This window comes from Ailuropoda melanoleuca, chromosome 17 (genome assembly GCF_002007445.2).
Source record: "Ailuropoda melanoleuca isolate Jingjing chromosome 17, ASM200744v2, whole genome shotgun sequence".
Taxonomy (NCBI): domain Eukaryota; kingdom Metazoa; phylum Chordata; class Mammalia; order Carnivora; family Ursidae; genus Ailuropoda; species Ailuropoda melanoleuca.
The window spans coordinates 24270191-24292566 of record NC_048234.1 but is presented as its reverse complement, the minus strand read 5'-3'; the positions used below and the strand labels follow the sequence as shown (position 1 = coordinate 24292566).

General features: G+C 44.4%; 1 protein-coding gene across 6 annotated transcripts in view; it reads right to left on the bottom strand.

The window, feature by feature from the left end:
- The window catches only part of PIP5K1B (phosphatidylinositol-4-phosphate 5-kinase type 1 beta), a 293383-nt gene that overhangs the window by 131697 nt on the left and 139310 nt on the right, over positions 1-22376 (bottom strand). For all 6 annotated transcript variants that reach the window (XM_034646690.1, XM_034646695.1, XM_034646696.1 and 3 more), the window contains one exon: positions 8697-8827. In XM_034646690.1, coding sequence (XP_034502581.1) covers positions 8697-8827 — 131 coding nt within the window. The remainder of the gene's footprint in view (positions 1-8696; positions 8828-22376) is intronic.

Genomic DNA, 22376 nt, shown 5'->3' with positions numbered 1-22376 from the left:
CCACATCGGGCTCCCTGCTTGGCGGGAAGCCTGCTTCTCCCTCTCCCTCTCCCACTCCCCCTTGCTTGTGTTCCCTCTCTTGCTGTCTCTCTCTGTCAAATAAATAAATAAAATCTTTAAAAAAAATCCATAAGGGATTAACAGACCATTAGCAACAGTGATCACTGGAGTCAGACACTGGGTAAAAAGGCACAAGGATGAAAAGGACTTTTCACGGTGTTCTTTTGAAAAGCAGTGTGAGGATAAACCCTTCTATGTATTACCCTTCACAACACATTTTTGAAAGGTTTAGGGTTAAAAGCTATAACCTTACACAAAGCCCCCCCGCCCCAGAGCTCTGCAAGCTCAGGATCCTGGCAGAAGGGTTTGCTTCTGGGTGTTTAGGGGCTCTAGTGAGTAGCAAATGCTAGCTGGACACGGCTGAACTTCTACTGAAGGAAATGTGGATTACTGGGCACTGGAGTTTGTCCAGAGTTACAGGGCACAGAGCAGGACCCAATGGCAGGTCCAGAGCAGGTCAGCCAGTAGACACCAACCAGGGCTTTCGGACATTAGGCTCTGGCGGATCTGCTGGGTGTGGGTGTGGGTGCTGGCCTACACACACCCAGCACAGATGCCCCTTGGCGCATGCACGAAACGCTCAGCCAATGCGGTTAAACACTGCTGCATGCCGCGGGTCAGTGAGGACTCCCCTCAGAGCCTCCTGCAGGCTGTCCTCGCCTGAGCCTGGGGGGTATCCATCTGGAGACTGGGCCCAGCATCCACACTCACTCAGCAAACATGACCTCTTCACAATTTAAGATTTCTATTATGCTCCTTCAGTGCATTTAAATAGTGTTTGGGGGGGAAATTTTTTTCCTGTCTTGGCATAAAATTGAGGTCTTGGAAATTCCAGCTGTGAGGTTTTGAGCCATGGTTCTAGATGGTCGGATGCCAGAAGCTGGTCAAATTTCAAAAATAAAAATTTGGAGGCCACTGTGGGATTTCCAACTTTATTTTGTTAAGTAAGAACCTAAACAATTAGGCAAAATCAAAGTACTGTACTTACCAAATTATAAAAGAAAGGATACGTTAACTCCATAAAAGGGAGGAAACACCCTGAATAAGGAACAGTACTTTTTGTTCTTTTCTCCTTTGTTTCACCCAAAAGCAGTTTGATCATGGACCAGTCTCTGGCCTTCTGATATCCACCTCTACTGAGCAGAGTTCCACTGGTAAGGCCAAAATCACTGCTCACCTTCAATTTAAAACTATGTGTTTCTTAATGACAACGGATGTTTAGAATTAAACACGTGGAAGCTTACAGGAAGCATAAGCCACCACCTGGCATTTCCCCTTAGCAGATAAAAAATCAAAGTCCAGGGAGAAGGTAATGGCTTAAGCTGCCCAGGAACAAACAAGATCGGGAGATTAGATTCACACCAGATCAGTGGAGAAGTCCTACACGGACAGGTATGCCTTAACTTAAACTTGACGTTCCTAGGCTAGTCTTCCTGTTCAGGATTCAGTTACAGGCTTTGGGGTACTCCCTGCCCCCATACACCAGCTCTTCTCCAAGAGGACCTCCCCCTGCAAGGTCAGGTGGGCAGAGTTCTACTAACAGAAGCTTGATTAACCACGGAGCATTCTCATTTGTGTGTACTGTGAACACCTTAGCTTTGTGGTTTCACAGGTGATAACCCAGGGCTATTTTTGGTGGCAGTGGGAGGAAGGGTCTGGTGCTAAGCAGGAAGGTGAACTATTTTGGGATCTCCAGGGCAACTATGGGGTCCAGTTTTGAAGCTGAGAGCCAGAGCTTAGATGTTTTCAAGGCAGCTTTTATATTTGGTGAATTCATTGATTGCAAACTAGAATTGACAATAGTGGGTTTGGGGCCTATTGGCAAAAGGACTGGGTCAGCAACTTCTGGGTGACAGAATCATTCACATGATTATTGAGCGTGAGAAGTCCCGCGATCTCCCTTCTGTGAGCTGGAGGCCCAGGAAAGCTGGTAGTGTAGTTCCAGCTCAAACGTAAAGGTCTGAGACCCAGGGCAGCCAATGGCGTAAGTCCTGGTCTGAGCTGGAAGGCCCAAGAGCCATGAGCGCTAATGTCTGAGGACAGGAGAAGATGCCTGCCCAGCTCAAGCCGGGAGCAAACCTGCCCTTCCTCTACCTTTGGGTTCCGTTCAGGCCCTCAACAGATTGGATGATGCCCCCAACAATGGGTGAGGTGATCTTTGGGCAAGGTCCTGATTCAAATGCAAATCTCCTCTGGAGAAATCATCACAGACACCCTCAGAAATAATGTTTTATCAGCCATCAGGCATCCCTATCCCTTAGCCCAGCCAAGCTGAAACATGAAACTCATCATCGGAGCAAGCATGACCACAAGCAGAAGGCTAAGTGAAGGGCGCTTTGTGTTCCTGTGCAGACAGTGATAGACAAGCAGAATCTGGGCAGCAATACGGTTGGACAAGGGACTCTACAGTCCAGTAACAAACAAACGGTGGCACCTGCTCTTCGAACTGGACCTTTGTAAGTCAGGGTCTGTAGCAGCAGACTTCGGTGTTATTCATTTCCTCTGCCAATTCAGGCACGTGGACTCCCTTATGACTCTTGACTAACCAGTGAAGTATTCGGTCTCCTCTCCTGCCAAATTTGATAGTGCTCTCGAACGGGGGAACAAAGCAAAAGAAAGCCGAAGACACACTCCCCGCTCGTGTCACCCTCGTACGATGCAAGGCCACACCACCTTTTGAGGCCAGCCAGCTGACAACCAGTCCTTAAAAATCAAGCTGAGAGCAGCCTGAAGTTCAAAGCCAAATAATGCATTGCGGGCTGTTACCTACCCGGAACACGTGGTGTCACTGGCTGTCTAAAGGCTAAACCTCTCCAGCAGTGGGTACCATCCAGGGAAACTGGGTTTGGAAGGCAATTTCAATTAAATTAAAATGTTATGTAATATTCAGTACGTGCAAGAAACCTTTTATTTTGAACTAAAGGGAGAGGTATGTACCTTTTATTAAGAGGAAATCAGCTTCTCCTCATCCCCACTACATAAATGTTGAACAAATATTTAAAGAGTTTTGACTTGAAGGGACATTGGACTATGTGGGTTGTCCAGCAAAGGCTACATATCCTCTTCAAAGCAGGGAGAACTCTTCTGGTAGCCTCATGTGCTGTCCACATCTCCGTAAGACGTGGTACAGAATGCCTGTACTGACCAGGGTTGGCAATCTTTTCAGAGTCTCTGTTGTGGTGAGAAAGTGGCTGCAGACAATATGTCAAGGAGTGGATATGGCTGTGTTCCAATTAAACTTTATCAACAAAAAGGGGCAGGGAGGCAGAGTTGTCCCGTGGGCCGTTGTACACTGACCCATGGTGTAGATATGAGTTTATGTCACCAGTACTTGAAATGCAGGTAACCTTGGCTAATCTATCAAAACCATAAATAACATCCAGTGCTGAAATCTGACAACGCTCGTAGGAACCGTTGACCAATACGTTTGCTTGCCATTTAGAAAAATGTCTCACCCTTACAGCAGTTCTGTGTAATTCTCTGCCCGATGAGGGTATCCCTTGGCCACTGGCATAAATCCTCAAGGGCGCAGACATCAAACCTAGGGGCAATCTACGTTCTGCAATGATCCTTACAGCAAACTGAACTCTATTTTGTAAGGGAACAGATTAAGATGCAGACGACTTCTATCAATTCTTTAGGTAGATGGTGATTCTTGAATATGGAAAGATATATAGACTTTCACCGCCAGTTTTCAAGCCACATTTTCCCCCGCAGGGAAGGCAGTGATGGTGTCTCCCAAGGGGAGCTGAGGAAAATATTAACGCTGCTTGTCACGGGGCTGGAGAGACAGCTTTAGGCTGATAATTCTGAGGTAAAAGCTGGATCTTTTTTCAGATTCAAAAAAGCAGAAATCCTGTTACTGTGCTTTACTGTCACAGTGTAAGGAAAAACTAAACTCTGGAGTCAGCCACCCCTGAATCCAGATCCTGCCTTTACCGCTGATTGGTTGTATAGCTTTGGGTCAAGCCATTACTGCCTCAGGGCCTTAGCTACCTCCTATGTAAAATGGATTTTTTTGGTAAAGATGAAAGGTAAAAACACTAATTTAATACTACATGTTATATAAAAACTTTATCAATAAAACTATGGGTGGTTCATAGCTGGGACTCATCAATTTTGCCTCCTTTTGCCAACCTCAGGTTCGTGTTTACAAGGCAAAACATTTTAGGGGTGCCTGGGTGGCACAGCGGTTAAGCGTCTGCCTTCGGCCCAGGGTGTGATCCCGGCGTTATGGGATCGAGCCCCACATCAGGCTCCTCCACTATGAGCCTGCTTCTTCCTCTCCCACTCCCCCTGCTTGTGTTCCCTCCCTCTCTGGCTGTCTCTATCTCTGTCGAATAAATAAATAAAATCTTAAAAAAAAAAAAGGCAAAACATTTTAAAACATCCTCCTTCTTCCTCATCTCATCTACACATGAAGACATATCGACAACTTTGAGTTTCTGAGCGTGGCAGGGAATCTGGGGTCAAGAGATGAAGACATGTCAAAGTCCTCTTACTCATCTACTATGACTTTGGAAGATCACAGAATCAGATCATTGGAAGGGATTTTTTTTTAAAGATTTTATTTTATTTATTTATTTGACAGAGATAGAGACAGCCAGCAAGAGAGGGAATACAAGCAGGGGGAGTGGGAGAGGAAGAAGCAGGCTCATAGCAGAGGAACCTGATGTGGGGCTCCATCCCATAACGCTGGGATCACGCCCTGAGCTGAAGGCAGACGCCTAACCGCTGCGCCACCCAGGCGCCCCATTGGAAGGGATTTTATATGATCCCTCAGATCTCAAGTCCAGAGCCTTTTCCACTACAAGGTGAAATCATCTGTAGAACAAATGCGGGATATCTAAAAATAACGCTGAGCCACTTTAAAATCAATCAATCAATCAATAAATAAAATAAATAATAACACAATACGTCTTGTTGCTAAGGGAAACAGATCCTGCAGCTTCACAATGGTCATGAATTAGAACATCTCAGGGCACCCTAAGCAATTACTTTTCTCTATGACCCAGATAGATTCCTTGCATTTTTGAGCCATCAGACCCTTCAGAACGCTCAGCTGCTCACAACTGGGGACAGTCCTGCCCAGCTCCCCGGACTCCCATCTCCAAGCAGGTGGAAAGGTATGGGTGGGGAAGGAGGGACCTTTTCCTGGCAGCTTTATGGAGATGTCACGAACATACGATAAAGTGCAGTCTGTTAATTTTCACAGGTGTCTATATCCATGAAACCATCACCACAGTCAAGATACTGAATTTGCTCATCACTTTGTGGGAGCATTCTGATTGCGAGAGTAACAAGGGGCCACTGCTGGCAGGGCCTGGGGGTGACAAATACCCTGAAATGTGCAGTCTTGTGCAAAGAGTAGTCTTATCCATAACAGCACCTACGCTGAGAAATGCGGGGCCCAATCCCTTTGCTAAAGTAATGAGGAAACAGTCCGGATAAGGAAACTGAGGCAAGACCCATATCAGTGCCTTCTGTGCTCACGTAAATACATCAGGGTACATATGTTAAACAAGCAATATACTATTTGCTAAAAGAAATTCTTGCCTGAATCAAATGCTTCATGTCACATTGATATTTAAAAGCGACACATACTTTAAAATGATATATTTTAATCAGAGAGGGAGACAAGCCGTAAGAGACTCTTAACTCTAGGGAACAAACTGAGGGTCACTGGAGGGAAGGTGGGCGCAGGGATGGGGTAACTGCAGGATGGGCATTAAGGAAGGTACGTGATGGAATGAGCACTGGGTATTAAACACAACGGATGAATCACTGACCTTCACCTCTGAAACTAGTAATACACCACATGTTAATTAAATTTAAAATAATATATAAAAAATGATATATTTAAAATGTGACAGTGGGTTCTTCTAAAGAGGGTCAGCTAGCTAGATCTTCCTCCCCTTAATGACATGACTGCCAGGCAGGGGCTGGTGCTGATATCCTGGCACAGACAGTGAAGGTCAAAGACACAAAATCTAGGGGCGCTTGGGTGGCTCTGTCAGTTAAGTGTCTGCCCTCAGCTCGGGTCATGATCTCGGGGTCCTAGGATCGAGCCCCATGTCGGGCTCCCTGCTCAGTGGGGAGTCTGCTTCTCCCTCTCCCTCTGCCCTTCCCCCCACCCCACCCCGGCTTGTGTTCTCTCTCAAATAAATAAAAGCTTAAAAAAAAAAAAAGACACAAATTCTAGGTATGGACAATGCTGGCCTCATTATGTCTTAATCAGAAAGATGCAGCATGCTTATAATAAATCATCCACGAACAAAAGGATTCCTGGCACCGAGAAAGTGTCTAGGGTGCCTATGAAGGCCTACGTATGCACTCCTTGTTGTAAAGTATCTCACAGAGTGTTGTATATCATTTAGTTGCCAAATAGATATAATTTTGAAATTTCAGGTATTAATGTAAAAATCATTTGGAGTCCTATTAGTTGCAAAGGTAATAACTCCAAGACCACAATTTGGTGTCTACTAGAAAGATCATCACTGTAACATGGGAAGTACTGGGCTAGTTCAGTGGTTCTCAATTATGTGCTTAGAATCCGTTGGAGGGATTGTTCAACAGATTTCTTGGTCTCACCCCCAAAATTCCTGATTCAGTTGATCTGGGGTGGAGCCCAAGATTATGCATTTTTAACAAGTTCCAGGTGATGCCGATGCTATGGGCCTAGGGACTACATGCTTGGGCTATGGTTTCCCCAGGGCCCATCCACAGCTGGCTCTGTTCGTTGGACACTATGGGTAGAAAAGACCAGTGGGGTTGGAGCACCTTGCCCTTCTTTATCCAGCCACCTACAGCTGTAACTGCTCTCAGAGCCCTGAACTCACTGCCAGCCACCCTCCCACAGAAGACCTCCATTCCTCTTGTTCTTCGTAGCCAAAGTAAAACATCTGGTTGAAAGGTCTGGGTAGAGGCCCTAGAAGACCATGAGATCCGAACATCTCGCAAGCAATTTACAGCAATTATGAACCAAATAGACCATTCTGAAAGATTCAGATAAACTCATGACACCCTGACTTCCTAGAGAAAAAATGTAGTTAATACATACTTTCTGGGAATGATAAAGAGACTGTTAAACACAAACACACAGGGACACCTGGGTGGCTCAGTCGGTTAAGCATCTGACTTCAGCTCAGGTCATGATCTCGGGGTCCTGGGATCGAGCCCCGCATTGGGCTCCCTGCTCATTGGGGAGTCTGCTTCTCCCTCTTCCTCTGCCTCTCCCCCTGTTTGTGCTCTCTTTTGCTCAAATAAATAAAATCTTTTAAAAAAATTAAAAAAAAAATAGAAACCACAGAGGACAATTTCCAACTATAGAAAGGTGAACAGTGTCATGAGTAAACAGGATTATATATCTTAGGCCTTGGGTTGTCCAGCTTCTGTCTGGAAACTAGTTCTGGGAGCTGCTAAGGACCCTAGGGAAGCAAACATCAAAACTTCTGATAGTTCCGTATTCTTCAACCAAGAGCATTTAAACCAAAACTAGGCTATCTGGGCTCATCACCTACAGGTTTGATTTCCAGACAGCTGACACCTGGACATGGAGATATATGCAAGTATCATTTCCCTGAGGACTTTTAAAAAAAGTACTGCAATGCAGGTCCTGAGGGTCCAAGGGTCACCCCAGCCATTCTCACCCAAGCCCAGTAATAACTGATAAAAAAAAAACCCTGCTTATTTGGGAGAGAAATACTTATTTTAAAATATAAACGTGCCTTACAAGTCAGTCTTCATTGTCCCAAAGACAAAATAATTGCCCTAAGCCCCAAAATCAAGTATCTGTATTTTTATTTGCTAGACCATTTTCTCGGAAAAATCCTGTTGGTAGCAGTGATATTTCCAATTTAATCATGATTACTTGTCTTCCTGTACTAAGCTAGCACTAGGCTTTAAAATTTTTAATTTATTTACTTTATTTTGGTAAAGAATACATAACATAGGGCTAACCATTAAAACCACGTGTGAGTATACAGTTCCATGGGATTGAGGGCATTCACACTGTGTTCAACCACCACCACCATCTGTCTCAGATTTATTTATTGAACTGATCTCCTCCCTCCCCCTAAAATAAGATAAAGCTGGAGGTGACCTGTATGGTTAACTGGGGTGTTTTTGCAAATACGGTGTCAAAATGACAGAATTCTCCTAAGTTCTCTGGAGAAAAGCTAAGTCAACGTCATCATAAAGGAAGAGCTACATGACTGAGTTCAGACACGAGGCCCAATTGTGGGCCCCCAAACCATCTTTGAACTTGGGGGAAGCAACGACCTGGTACCAGATGCTGCTGTTAAAATGCCCTCTTGGTCTAAACCCACGTAGACATTACTCTGTGAGTACTGACTGTACTCTTTCCCGCTGAATCTCGAAGTCTGTCTTCACGCAATCTTCCAGGCATCATCATAACTAATTACAAGTGGCCCAAAAAACAGAACCTACGTCCGATTTCCATATAAAAAAATGCAAGCCACTTGAGGCAACACAAAGTAACAATCATTGGCACTGCTTCTGGGTCTGCTGTCCAGAGCGGACATGTACGCATGCGCCGAAAGGGAAGGCTTCAACGTGGAGATGCCGTCAGGGAGATTCTTTAGCACGGACATCCTCACAAATGGAAATGTTCTTACCTGGGCAGGAACACGCTTTCCACTACATAAAAGTCTTGCATGAGGACATCTCTATCTGGCTTGGAAGTGAGATTCCCCACTGTGTATCCTATTCCCAGCTGAATAGCACCTTTGATAGCAGATGATGCAGTCTGCAAAGAAAACAAGGGTCAGGGTTAACCTCCACGGTAAAGGTCTCGTTCAAGGTCACAAGCTGCAAAGATAGGAGAATGAGGTCAGATGTTCTTTCTTGCTCCTAAGCAACGTGGAAGCTGGGTTTGGAAAGACGACAGACTGCTTCTTTTGATGGTGAGTTTATTCCAAACATTAAGGACCCTTCTTGATATGAAATTATTTTTACGGTAATCTTTCCTACAAATATTTCTAAGGTCAAATTACAGTCCCAAATCTCCACCTTTCTTTTCCTAAGAACTTAGAAATTTGGTAGGACATTTTCAATACATAGCATTATAAAAGAAAAATGTTTACAGTCACGTTTTTTAAAAGATCTGGAGCTCTATAGCACACCTATGGGTCAGGAAGTGTATTTTATCTTCGTAAGAAATGAGAAAGCAAAAAGTTATCTGAGTCTGTGAATAAAATTTAATTTGGAAATGGCTTACTGGTGTTGCCATGGATCCAGCAGCAAAATTTCCTACACTGATCTGTGATAAAACAACAGCACCGGAATACTGGTATTTCCAATTCCCTACTTTCCCAGTATCGTTCCATAATTAAATTCACACAATATTAAATTAGGGAATAATACATATATGTGTATACATACATATACATACGTGTGTGTGTGCATGCGCACGCGCACATAGTTTTAACCAACATAATAGGAGAAATAGCAGAATAACGCCATTTAGGAAAAGCAGAAGATATTCCTAATGGTTGTGAAAGTGTGGCCATTTCAGGTGACATCAACAAATGATTATTGCGGACCTAGCCCGGTGCTAGAGGTGGTTTGTTTGGGGTTCAACCTTGGGTGACCAAGGATGACAGTGCTGTGGGAGAGGTCACTGGTTGGGGGTGGGTGGAACAACATTAGCTTGGTTCTTTATGTCCTTTGTTTGTGATCACGGAACAGCATGCAAACAGGTTTAAAAGGTCTGAGAGTCTTATGCATAGAGAGTTTTGAAGCCTTTAAGAGTGGATTATCTCCGTAATTAAGGAAATCAGAGGCTCAAGGATCAAACTTGAAGCCGACATCCACCAGTACTGACCAGCCCCTTCCCTACACAACTGGAAACAACCCCTCAGCCCATGGAGTCATCACTGGATGGCCGGCTCACCCCACTGCAAATATTACATCACCCCTGTCTGAGGGCAACTCCCTATCCTCCTTCCTACAGGAGGCAGAAAAGTGGCTTGTTTTTCTTTTTCCCCATGCTCTTTACTTAAGATCCCAGGGCAGCAGGATGGCAAAAGACTTAGCACTCAAGCCCCAGTGCAACTAGTGCTTCAAAAACAAAGTTTGCTATTTTAATTCTCCTTCTCTGAGCTCTGCAATGCCACCAAGTGGCATCGGTGACCTTTTGTACCAAGAGCTCTGACTTCTGAAGGCTGACATGGATTTTCTTCATTTTAACCTCGCATAAAAATTCAAAAGGCATTCCTTCTCCTAGCCATCACTCAGAGCAGTGTGGCACAAGATAGGACATCAGCACTTTCCGGAGGACCCAACACCCTGAAGTGTTCTGTTCCAGACCTATCAACAGAGTCATGTGCTCTCAAAGCCCTTGTCCCTCCATGCCCCCCACCCCCGATGGCTTTCTGGAACTATCTGTATGACTATTCAGTCATCTAGCACTCCTGGGTCTCAAACACCTGTCCGACAGATGGAGTACCCAATTCTTTGTCAACTACCCTTTTTCCCGACCCCCAGCAACAGAAGGTGGTCAAAGTGCTAGGAATCTATATCTGGTATTTTCAAACTTGAGAAAGCATGAGAGTCTCTGGAATACTTGTTAAAACAGACTGAGGCAAAACCACGGAGACAGTAAAAAAAAGCCCCGGTTGCCAGGGGTTAGGGGAAGGGTTACTAGGGGTTGGGGGAAGAAAGGGGGAGCACAGAGGGTTTTCAGGGCAGGGAAAATACTCTGTATGACACTCTAATGATGGCTATATGTCATTATACACTTGCCTAAACCTACCAAACATGCAACATCAAGACTGAACCATAATGGAAACCATGGACTTTGGGTGACTATGATGTGTCAACGTAAGTTCATCAACTGTAGCAAATGCACCACTCTGGTGGGGGATGGTGACAAAGGGGAGGCTATACATGTGTGGGGGACAGGGAACACATGGAAAACCTCTGTACCTTCTCAATGTTTCCGTTAACCTACAACTACTCTAAAACAACGGTCTTTAAAAAAAATTTGATGGGCATTGCAAACCAAAACCAAGAACAGAGAGATGGGTTATATTTCCAGGCTTTCTGATTCTGGAGGTCTGGGGTGAGGCTCAAGAATTTTCTCTTGCTCTAAGGAGCACTGGAAAAATCTATGTCCTATGGCTTAAGATTAAATTTTGAGTTCCTGAAGGAGTAAGATTTTGGAAAGAGCTCCACTGACGTCTGTTTATGTTAAACCCCCAAACAGACTTGTGATCCTATTACTTTCCTTTCAGTCTCCTTAAAATTCAAGAGCTCTGATGGGAGAAACTGTAGAAATTGTAATACAAGTTAATATTTTTTGGATCAACTCTTTCTGCCAGACATGATATACAACTGCCACAGTCACCATCTAGAGTAATCATGGCACATACTTACAGAGCATTTGCTGAATGGCAGGCACTGTTCTAAGTGCCTGTGGTTATTTGAAATCTTTTATCCTCCCAATGACCCTATAAAGAAGGGACTACTGCTATCTCCATTTTACAGACTCAGTAAGGTTTAGTAACTTACCCTAGGTCACACAGCTAGGGAAGAGGTGTGACTGGGACTCATATTGGGGAGTCTGGCTCCAGAGTCCAAGTTATAAGCAACTATACTATGGCCTATACGTCAAAATCTCTGAACTCATATAATCCTTTCAAGGACCCCGAGAAGTAGCAATGATCAGGTCCATTTTCCAGGTGGGGATTTAAGGCACAACAAGGATGAGTGACTTGCCCCAGTCACGTTGCTAGCGTGTGGGAGATTCTCGCTGTAAAGCCCATGCGGCTTCCACATCTGTTTTTTGTTTTTTGTTTTCTCCCAAAACGAGCCTAGAATCCAAGTCAGGAGTTCCCTTTAAAGTCTAGCTGTTTGACCTCAGCAAAGGAAGAAGCTCTGTGGGAGCCATTCCTTTTGATAAAATAGGTATAAAATATTTTATTTGCTTCTGGTCCTACCCAGCCTTGAGTAAGCCTAGGAAAAGCTGTAAATCACTCGGTAAACCAGTATAAAGACTGGTTAATGTCACTTGTTAATGTCACTGCTAGTAACATGGGTAGGTAGCAACATAAGGAGGTATTTTGCTGCTGAGGGAGGGACCACACTTTGAGGTTTCCTCCTCCCCATCTCTGTGTAAAATTAAATGCTTTAGCACTGAGGCATTTGTGTAGAATTAAAAAGCATCTTGGGACGCCTGGGTGGCACAGCGGTTAAGCGCCTGCCTTTGGTTCAGGGCGTGATCCCGGCGTTATGGGATCGAGCCCCACAACAGGCTCTTCCTCTATGAGCCTGCTTCTTCCTCTCCCACTCCCCCTGCTTGTGTTCCCTCTCTTGCTGGCTGTCTCTATCTCTGTGGAATAAATAAATAAAATCTTAAAAAAAAAAGAATTAAAAAGCATCTTGCCTACTTTGTGGAAATGTCTGATCATATTCACTGAGGCATGTGGTTTCTTGAGTCATCAGCAGTAAAGGATCCATCACCGGAAGTCCTCCCAGGGGACAGGAGGCATGATGACAGGTGTTTTTGGCGTATTTTCTAACACGGCCACTCTTGAGCAAGATGTGCTTTAAAACTATAAAACTGAAATGTTACGTGGAGTGTCTCGGGTCAGCAGCTGAGTAAACCATGGTGCTGACAAAGAACCTTCTGTGTGTAGTGCTGCTGGTTTTTCTTCTAGAAGCAGGAGCTCTTTCCCTGCAAACTGAGCCACAAGGCCCTCTTCCTTCCTTGGGGATACCCACCAACAGACCAGCGAACCAGTAACAGGTGCACAACGTCACACACACTCAACCTCTCCAGCTTTCTCGGCAAGACTTTGCACATGTTCCAACAGCGCTGGGACAGGACCATTTTCCCCTTCCAACTCCAACAGGGACCTTTGACTCTTTCAAAACATATAGTTCTAGATTTCAGAACACAGCGAAAACAGGCTATTTTTAATTCAAGACTTTGCATGGGCTAAGTGGCAGCAACATGTTGCCTGGATACTAGAAAAACCTCTCAAGCAATTCATACGCAGAGAAAGAACCAGAAAACATCACAAAAGCAAACCACCGACACTCAGTTGCATAGCTCCTCTTTCCTAACCCCACCTTGTGCAGGGATGAGGGTAACACTAAGAGGAAAATGAATGTCAGCTTGCGCTGTGTAGTAGGTTCTGTTTTTCAAAACACTATCTTTTAAGGATTGTATTTGATCCTCGCAATGTTGTGTAAGTAGGGAGGGTTTATAAAGCCCATTTTATACAGGGGCTCCTGGAGGCTCAGTCGGTTAAACATCCGACTCTTGGTTTCGGCTCATTTCATGATCTCAGGGTCCTGAGGTCGAGTCCCGTGTTGGGCTCTGCACTGCGGGGGGGGGGGGGGGGGGGGGGGGGGGGGGGCGGAGGCGGGATCTGCTTGTCCTTCTCCCTCTGCTCCTCCCCCCACACTTGCTCTCTCGCTCTCTGGAATAAATAAGTAAAATCATGAAAAAAAATAAAGCTCATTTTATAGATAAAGAAACTGTGGCTCTGGGAGATTAACTGGATCTAAACCTCTTGGCTGGCGTGTGGCAGAGTCAGGAATGACACTGTGCTCTCCAAGGCCCCTGGTTCAGGCTCCATCATAATTGAGGCTGTATATGCCTGAATTTTTCTGCTGGAGACGGATCTGACCGAATCGAAGTACTGGCACGATGAGGTAATCACGGTGACAGTAAAAATACGGCGATATTCGTGGGGTGCCTGGGCGGCTCAGTTGTTAAGCATCTGCCTTGGGCTCAGGTCATGATCCCAGCGTTCTGGGATCGGCCCGCATCAGGCTCCCTGCTCAGCAGGAAGCCTGCTTCTCCCTCTCCCACTCCCCGGGCTTGTGCTCCCTCTCTCGCTGCCTCTCTCTCTGTCAAATAAATAAATAAAATCTTAAAAAAAAAAGTGATATTCGTTACAGGAAATGGCTTTCTTCAGCACACTGTCAATGAAATTGGATCACTTAATAGGCCATCTGATATCACTGGCTTGAAAAGCAAGTATGAAAACATTTCATGTCCAGAGCATTTTCCCGTCCAAGGTGTTCTGATGAACTAATTATGGGATTATAGCCAATACAGATGATGCCACAGTGATTTTTATCAGAGGTACAGAACTCATCATGTCACCACCTTGCTTGAAACCCTCTAATGGGTTCCTGATGTCCTCACCGCAGGATTAAGTCTAAATCCTTTAGCTTGACCCGGAAACCCATCTGATAGCATTACTTCTTCCTGACCTCCATGCACTCCTGCATCCTGATATGAAAAGAGATCCCCACCCCCATCACACAGACACACATACACACTCACACACATGAAAGCACACACATACCCATCTCTATCCTTCGAGCAAGCTGACCTTACAGGTCCATGAGCCCCTAAGAACCGCATATGACATTTTCTACTTGTGTGCATTTTTCTCAAGGAGGGGGTCCAATGTGCTCTCTTTTTTCAGAATGTATGTTTTCCCAAAACCACACACAGATCTCGAGTGTCTAATTCTAAATTAGAGATGTTCACTGCCAAGGTGCCTTAGCTAAGCCATAAACACCTAGCTCAGTACCACCTCTTCTTAGTGAGAGGAGGCAATTCTCATCCAATAGGGAGAACCCCCAACCCTATGTCCAGGCGCTCCATCTCTGAATCTATACTCAACAATGGAGGCATAGGCTTTTTCTTCGTCCCAGTGACAGAAATACCGGAAAAGAAAGAGGNGGGGGGGGGGGGGGGGGGGGGGGGGAGAATCTAAAACCTTCTGAGAGGCAGTGGGGCCACCTCTCGCTTTCAGACTGTTCAAACCATATCTCCAGTCTCTCTTTATGTCAGTTTTCTATTGCTGCAGTAGCAAACAGAATCCAGGAGAATCTCTCCATTCAAAGATCGGTCACTGGATCACCTCTGCGAAGCCCTCTTTCCATGTAAGTAACCTGTGTACAAGGTCTAGGGATTGGGGCATAGCCAACCGTGAGGGCCCCATTATTTTGCAGATATTTCTCCTTTACTTCAGGATTGATTCTAGCATTTTCTCTGCAGTTGCCTCAGGCAAAGAGAAGAGCTCCCCTCAGAACTCCATTCAGTGAGATGCTGTTCATTCCTTTAACAAAGACCTGAGAATTTTCTGTGAGCCAGGCACTGGGGAAAGAAGGACATGGTTCTTGCTCTCACGAGAGCTCCTGGTCTAGTGGGGGAAAGAGACATCAAGCAAAGACACTCAGGCGTCATGACGATAGCAGTCAGGGAAATAAAAAACAGGGTGCGGTGACTGAGGCCAAAAGGGTGGGGGGTCCACTCTAGAAAGGTGGAGTTAGGAGAGGTGTCCTTGAGCAGAGGGCTGGGGGCCCTCTCCTACAAACGGGGATACAGAAGTGGCCTGGTCGGAGTTCTGGCCCTCAAGGGACTGAGAATCCCATGAGGAGGTCAGGGGAAAGGATCTCCAGGCAGAGAGGGACAGCAGTTCAGGGACTTGAAAGCAGACCATAGGCGTAAACTGCAGTGGGCCACAGGGGTGCCAGAACTAGAGACTGGAAAGACACAGTGGCTCCAGGTATGGGCCTTATACAGGCCATGCTAAGGGTTTCTGTGTTATGATAAGGAAACAGCATCCTAATTTGAACAGGATTGTTCTGGGTGCCCAGCGGAGGGAAAGAAGTTAGGTGACTATTACCATGGTTCCCACAGATGAGAAGATGGACAGATGAGATGTATGTGAGAGATACTTTGGAAGGAGCTAGGACTTACTATGAACTAGAAATGGTGGGGGGAGCAAAGTACTGAAAAGTCCTGGCGTTTCTCTGGATGAGTTGAGAGGATGGAGGTTGCTTGGCTGAGGTGAGGAGACGGAGGAGGAACGTGTTTTGGGGGGAAGATCAAGGGTTCCAATCGAAAAGCCAATGAGACCCCAGTCAGAGATGTTAAGATGCAAGTTGAGAGCTTAGATTAGAGTTTTGGGCTGAAAATTTGAATCTGAGCGTCTTTGGTGTATAAAGGGTATTGAAAACCAAGGAGCCAGATGAGTAATGCAGGGAGACAGGGGACTATTCTAGAAGGGCCCTGAGCATGGTGAAACACTGAGGGACTAGACAGGAAGGAGAACCTTTAGCAGTGACGTAGGAGTGACTGCAGAAGTGGGAAGAAAATCAGGAAAACATGGCTTTAGAGAAACGGAGAAAAGAGAATTTGAAGAAAGGAGTGTCGAAAATCTCAACCGAGTGGCTCTTTCATTTGGTAATATGAACGTTACAACCTGCTGGGATATCAAAAACTGTGGGTTAAATTCTCCATTCTTTTCTCTCTTGTATCACTGATTCATAAGTAAGTCCAAGTCTGGATCTTGAATGCTTGACAAAATTAATCGAGAAACTCCAGCCAAATTATGTTACCATTTAAACCATTTTTAAAAAAATGTGCTTTTAACTTTGAAAAATAAAATGCTAGTTTAAAAAAGCAGGATGCAAAATACATAGAATAAGATTTCAAAAAGAAAACTTCACAACTGCATCTATACATATCCTCAGAGGAAAACAGGACAGGAAAGAAACATATCAAACTGTATGATTATTTCTCGGTGGTAGAATAGTAGGTGATTCCAAGCCTCATACTTCTTGAATTTTCTAAGTTTTCTGTTATATGTGGGAAAAGAAATGTCCTCCAATTAAGGTACTGTTACTGTGTTTATAAACACATTTTGAGGGATGAATTTAAATATATAATATATACACACCCATATTTGGGATTTGCTCATTTTTTAAATCTCATTTTCTTTCAGGTCAAGGTCTCACTGCTAGAAACCTTTATCACTGCTACACTCTGATGAAACATAATCATAATCAACTTTACTTTTTGTCTCCTATTGCCTCTCTAAATTTATTTTGGGGTTAGATCTTCCCCTGCCCTAGGATGAAATTTAGGGCAGGCCTATGACCCTTCCGGTGACTCCCAGAATCAAAGGTGCTCTGTTCCATGGTCCACCTTCTACCATTATTCTCTCCCTGCAGTCTCTGTTCATACAGCAGCGAGACACGATGACTCCCTTCTTCCAGGAGTTGTGGTTTCATAAATGACTTCTGCAGTATATTCTGCTACTTTCCTGGTTGGAAACTACTTTTCTGATATAATTTCTGCAGCCATCTACATTTCTGAAAATAAGAACACTGGCGATATTGAATAAGAATAATTACGTCCTTCCCTGTGCCTGCACGACCTTCCAGGTGGTGAAGCAGCTTCATAACAAGGTCATTTTGACATACTGGGTACTAAACAGCCTTGTCAGATGCCCAAGGCAGATTTGTTTTATATTTAATTTTCTCTTATTACTAAGCAGCCTTTTAACAGAATCCCCGTGTATCCACGTGTTGGAAGGAAGGTTTGATTTTCTAAATACGATGGAAAAGGCAGAGCAAAGATAAGGTGTTTCATGTTTCATGGTTTCTCTTAAATGATCTCTACCTTATTTACATGGTTGGCAGTGAAGCATTCTCTCATCGGAATGGAAAAGCATGTTAAGCAAACACTTCTCATCAACAGAAAAATACTGTAGTCTTAAGGGATTCGGCAGTGGTGAATTATACACACTTAATTGCCCTTAAAGGAGATATGCCACCAGCTGCAGATGGAATCTTTGATTTAGAATAGAACAGCCTTATGAATGCTGCCATATTAGTCCTTTCAAAATATTACAGTGTGTACTGAGCTATCTATCATCAGTGTGGCACGGTAGAGTATCTGTAACATACATACACACTAGGGAAGAAAGTTTTATTTGTTTGTATATGCAAATGAAAATATTATTGGGGCACCTGGGTGGCTCAGTCAGTTAAGCAGCCAACTCTTGATTTCGGCTCAGATCATGATCTCAGGGTCGTGGGATTGAGCCCCGTGTCCGGCTCAGTGCTCAGCAGGGAGACTGCTTGAGATTCTCTCTTTTTCTCTTCCTCCACCCCTCCCCCTGCTTGTGTGCTCTCTCTCTCTAAAATAAATAAATTTAAAAAATATTATTTGATACAGATATAAGTTTAGATTCAAAAGGTAAAAATAAAAAGGGGTTCATTTTTCACCTGCCTAGAATCAAGAAAGACCAAGTTGCACGTACTCGTAGAGTGTTACGTGTCCCGTGAGGCAGGTGTTGATTTTAAAGGTAAAATACTACATCGGTGCTTGGCAGTGCTTTGGGGGAACAAAACAATGCTAATGGCAGATGATGCTAATTGTCCGCAGTACCTATTTGCCCTTCTTACCGAGCAGCTGTTCTCAGTGAGGGTTGATTTTGTACCGCATGGGACACCTGGCAGTGCCTAGAGACAATTTTGGCTGTCATAATTGGGGAGTGCCACTGACATCTTTTGGACAGAGGCCAGAGATGCTGCTAACATCCTACAAGGCACAGCAAAGCCCCCTCGACAAAGAATTACCCATCCCCGAACATCAGTAGCGCCAATGTTATGAAACCCTATTTTACAGTAGAAATTTTAATTGGGTGTTTTGCCCGCTTCCCTTGCAGCTAAGTGTAGTCATGTGACTAATTTTGGGCCAACGTGTTGTGAGAGGAAATGATGGGTCCAACTCCCAGGTCACACTGTTACCAGGAAGGAGCGTGTCCTCTGTGGATGTGATGGCTGGAGATCAAGAAACCCTCCTGGATCCCATCTAGAAGCTGCACATTGCGGACGGCCACAAAACAAGACAGAAACCTGGACCCCTGACAGCTTCGCAGAGAAAGTAAATCACCTCTGTGCTGTTATGTGTGCGAGAACCAAACTTCAGCTCAGTGGGTGCTACAATCGTTGTGGCTCCTGCTTCCGTACATCACTGAACCTGGCCCACTGGGATGATGGGCTCTTTTGGGGGAACATATAACAGCAGCCTGGGGGTGAGGGGAAGTTGAAAAACATACCCAGGCACAGATACAAGAAATTATAAAGATGTTTTTCTACCTGTCCCTTTAGAGTCTTACACTGCATGGCTGGAAAGGCCCTTGAGGGTGGCCTTCTCTGTAGTGGGACGTGACCAGGTACCTGTGGCCGTCCCTCTCCTGCCACACCTCTGCTTCATTTCTTTCCGGGGGGAGGGGAACGAATGGAACACACTGGGATCATTTCACCATTCTTCTGGTTCCTGGCATTTCCAGAGCGTTTATCATGATCTAGGTGTCGTACTGAGTGCATGAGAGGTGTTTTCTCCTTGATGTGTGTCATCTTCACAACACTACGCGAGAGGTACAACTGTTACTCCTGATTCACCCACAACAAAACAGGCTCAGAAAGACAGAGAAGCCAGGGGCATCTGGGTGGCTCACTTAGTTAAGTGGCCAACTCTTGATTTCGGTGTGGGTCATGATTTCAGGGTTGGGAGATCAAGCCTCACGTTGGGCTCCTCACTCAGTGAGGCGTCTGTGTCAGATTCTTTCTTTCCTTCTGCCCTTCCTTCCGCCCCCCACTTGTACTTGCGTGCTCTCTTTCTCTCAAATAAATAAATAAATAAAATCTTAAAGAAAAAAGAGAAACTTATTCAAGGCCACACAGTGAGGAAGTGACAAAGCTGGCCCTTACTTCCAAGTCCATGTTCACAACCATCTCATCCAACGTCATGACAGGACACAGAAATACACAGATGTCGACTCTGCAAGTTGATTTAGCACAGGCCCAGCTTAAATTCTACAGCTGGTGTAGCTACCATAGAGTTCACTTGGCTGTGTGGGTCGATTTCCAGGCCCAAACCAAGCCAGCTTCTATTCTTCTTATTTGTATTCTCCATTGACCAGCAAATCCATAGCTTGCCCAGAGGTGTGGAGGTGAGTCAGGGCCACGCCTTGCCCCTAGAAAGCCCCCAGCAGATATTTCCAGAGAACCCTGCCAGGTCAGGCACATGGCAATACCTAGTTTGGCACTAAGTTGAAAGGCATCCTAGGTGGGAACAAAGTGGAAAAGGTTTCCGTACAAGGTCGCCATTTTGGAATCTTTACAAAAGCAATGAGAATCTAGGCTTGTCTACTGGCTTTACCTATGACAGGTGCAGGATAGGCAACCGAGCCCTCCCCACCAAAGGAAACCCTTCAGCAATGCTGCTCTCTTCCCCATCCTTGCTCGACTTATAGATTATCCCCACCTATTAGAGAGGCCACTAACCCCAAGCCCTCCCCCTGGTCTCCTGCCCCCCAAAGCTCTTGCTGCATATGAAGACAGATGGACAGACAGACATACAGACAGACACACAGAGCTGTTGTTGATGTTTTAAGGATTAGGAGAGCATACTTAAAACTCCTTCAAGGAAGCAAAGACCTGTAGGGCAACTTACTACACTTCTGCAAACCCAGCTGCAAACAATACCTTATTGTTCTTTTATCACCTATGCCTAGACATCTCCAACCTTTCCTCTTCCTTCCACCAACTGACCTCTTCAATTATAAAAAGAAGAATTTGTTTAGCCAAGGAGGGGAAATAACCCAGTGCCTGGCTCTCTGATAGTTTTGACAGGTCCCCATCGTTACTCTTCTGTGCTTAATTAATTCAGGATGTATATTCTTTGACTTCATAAAACAGGAGGGCTTGATTGCTACCCATTTGCCCAAATAAAAAGAAGAAAGCCAGAAATGAAACTTCTTTCGGGGGCAGGGATTCCTGCATTTATTTTTTTTTCCATTTGTGCTTAGATTTGTATGAGTCACTTAACTTTTTTAAATAACTAAGTTTCTTGATTTGTGGGGGAAAAAAAAGATAAAATGAGGAAAATAATACATGCTATAGAAGCAGGCTTAAAAGAAAGAAAACTAGCTTTCTTTCTCCCTTCAAATATCCCTCACTTTGATTTTTCTTCTTAGTTTAACTTTCAAGATAAATTCTGTAAGTGGGCCAGAGAGAATTGTATAAGTATATACATCTCATATATATTCTATAACAGATGATATCTATACATAACATATACCCTAGAGGAATAAATATCATCTATGAAAAATAGATACATATATGTATATATATTGCATAGGAATAAATAATATTTCTGTAACAGGCAAAGCTCAGGGATCTAAGATGTGGAAGGAAGAAAGGGGAAGGACGTGACTGCTACATGACAGAATCCTACAGACAAAAGAAATAATTTTACAAGCCAAAACTACAGTGATTTTTACATATTGACAATGAAAAGCATCGTTTGCTAGCGATGTGCTGTTTGTTAATCTTCAACTGCTTTTCTCCATGCAGTCCCTAAACGCTTCTCACAGGCTAGAACCAGCAGGTGCAAGGCCCAATGGGTGAGGGATGTTGGTAAAAGGATTTTTTAAAAATGGCCTTTCTTTAAATTCCTATAATCAAGCTGTCCTCTCAGAGTGGAAAGTGAAGCCATCCCTCTCTTCACAATTAAATTATTTGATATGATCATGATATTAACTGTTAACTGCATTATTACCACCTGCTTGGAAGTTCTGCCCATATTTCTGGAAAGCTGCAGAAAAACAATGTCAAGAGAGTTTGAAATGAAAAGATCTGAAATGTTAATGCCAGTATTTACCTGAAGGGGTTTTAAAATGTGGAATTTATATGTTTCCTTAATACTAAAAGATTGGTTTTTAGTATTTAAAGCTTCTAATATGATCATTTCTTTGGTGAGCTCTATGTATACAATATTGCCTCAAATTCTGCAGGAATTGTTTTCGCGAGCTTATTATGTGCCAGGTCAAGCTACCTGGAGTCCTGCTTTCTTGCCATGACACCGTTCCCTCCATATTACAGAAGAATAAACTGAAGTTTGGGAAGATTATACATCCGAAAGGTAAACCCTGGGTTATTTTTCACAGAAAGACTTTACATTAAAAGTGCACCACAGACTCAGACATCAGAGGCTATTTACGTATTTTTCAAGAATCTCTATCACCAGGGGAAAGCCGTGAAATTAGGGAATCATTTTAAATATTATGCCCACTTTTCAAGTTTGGATTAAGCATTCTTTGCCCACATAGCCTCTATGTTTCAAGATCTAGGACTACCTCAAGATGGGATTTTCTCTCTCCATGCTCTCTTGGAATCATGGAATGTTGTTTCTAGAATCTTCCACCTTAGAACACTGTGCATTTGAAAACAACCACAAAAACGCCAGCCACGTGAGGTGCTCAGGCCTCTGGCACCTGCTTGCAGCTCCCCCAGGCCACACATGATGGCTGTTCTTCCCCTGCCTTCGGTACCTCCTCGTATCGGCCTTTCAGATCAGTGTGCTTTTGCTGCACCAGCCCCTCAGCCAGGAAAGCTCCTCAGGTCTCCGGGATAGAAGCACTCTCAAAACCCAGCTGGACCCCCAGCTGCAAATGGCGATAGAAGAG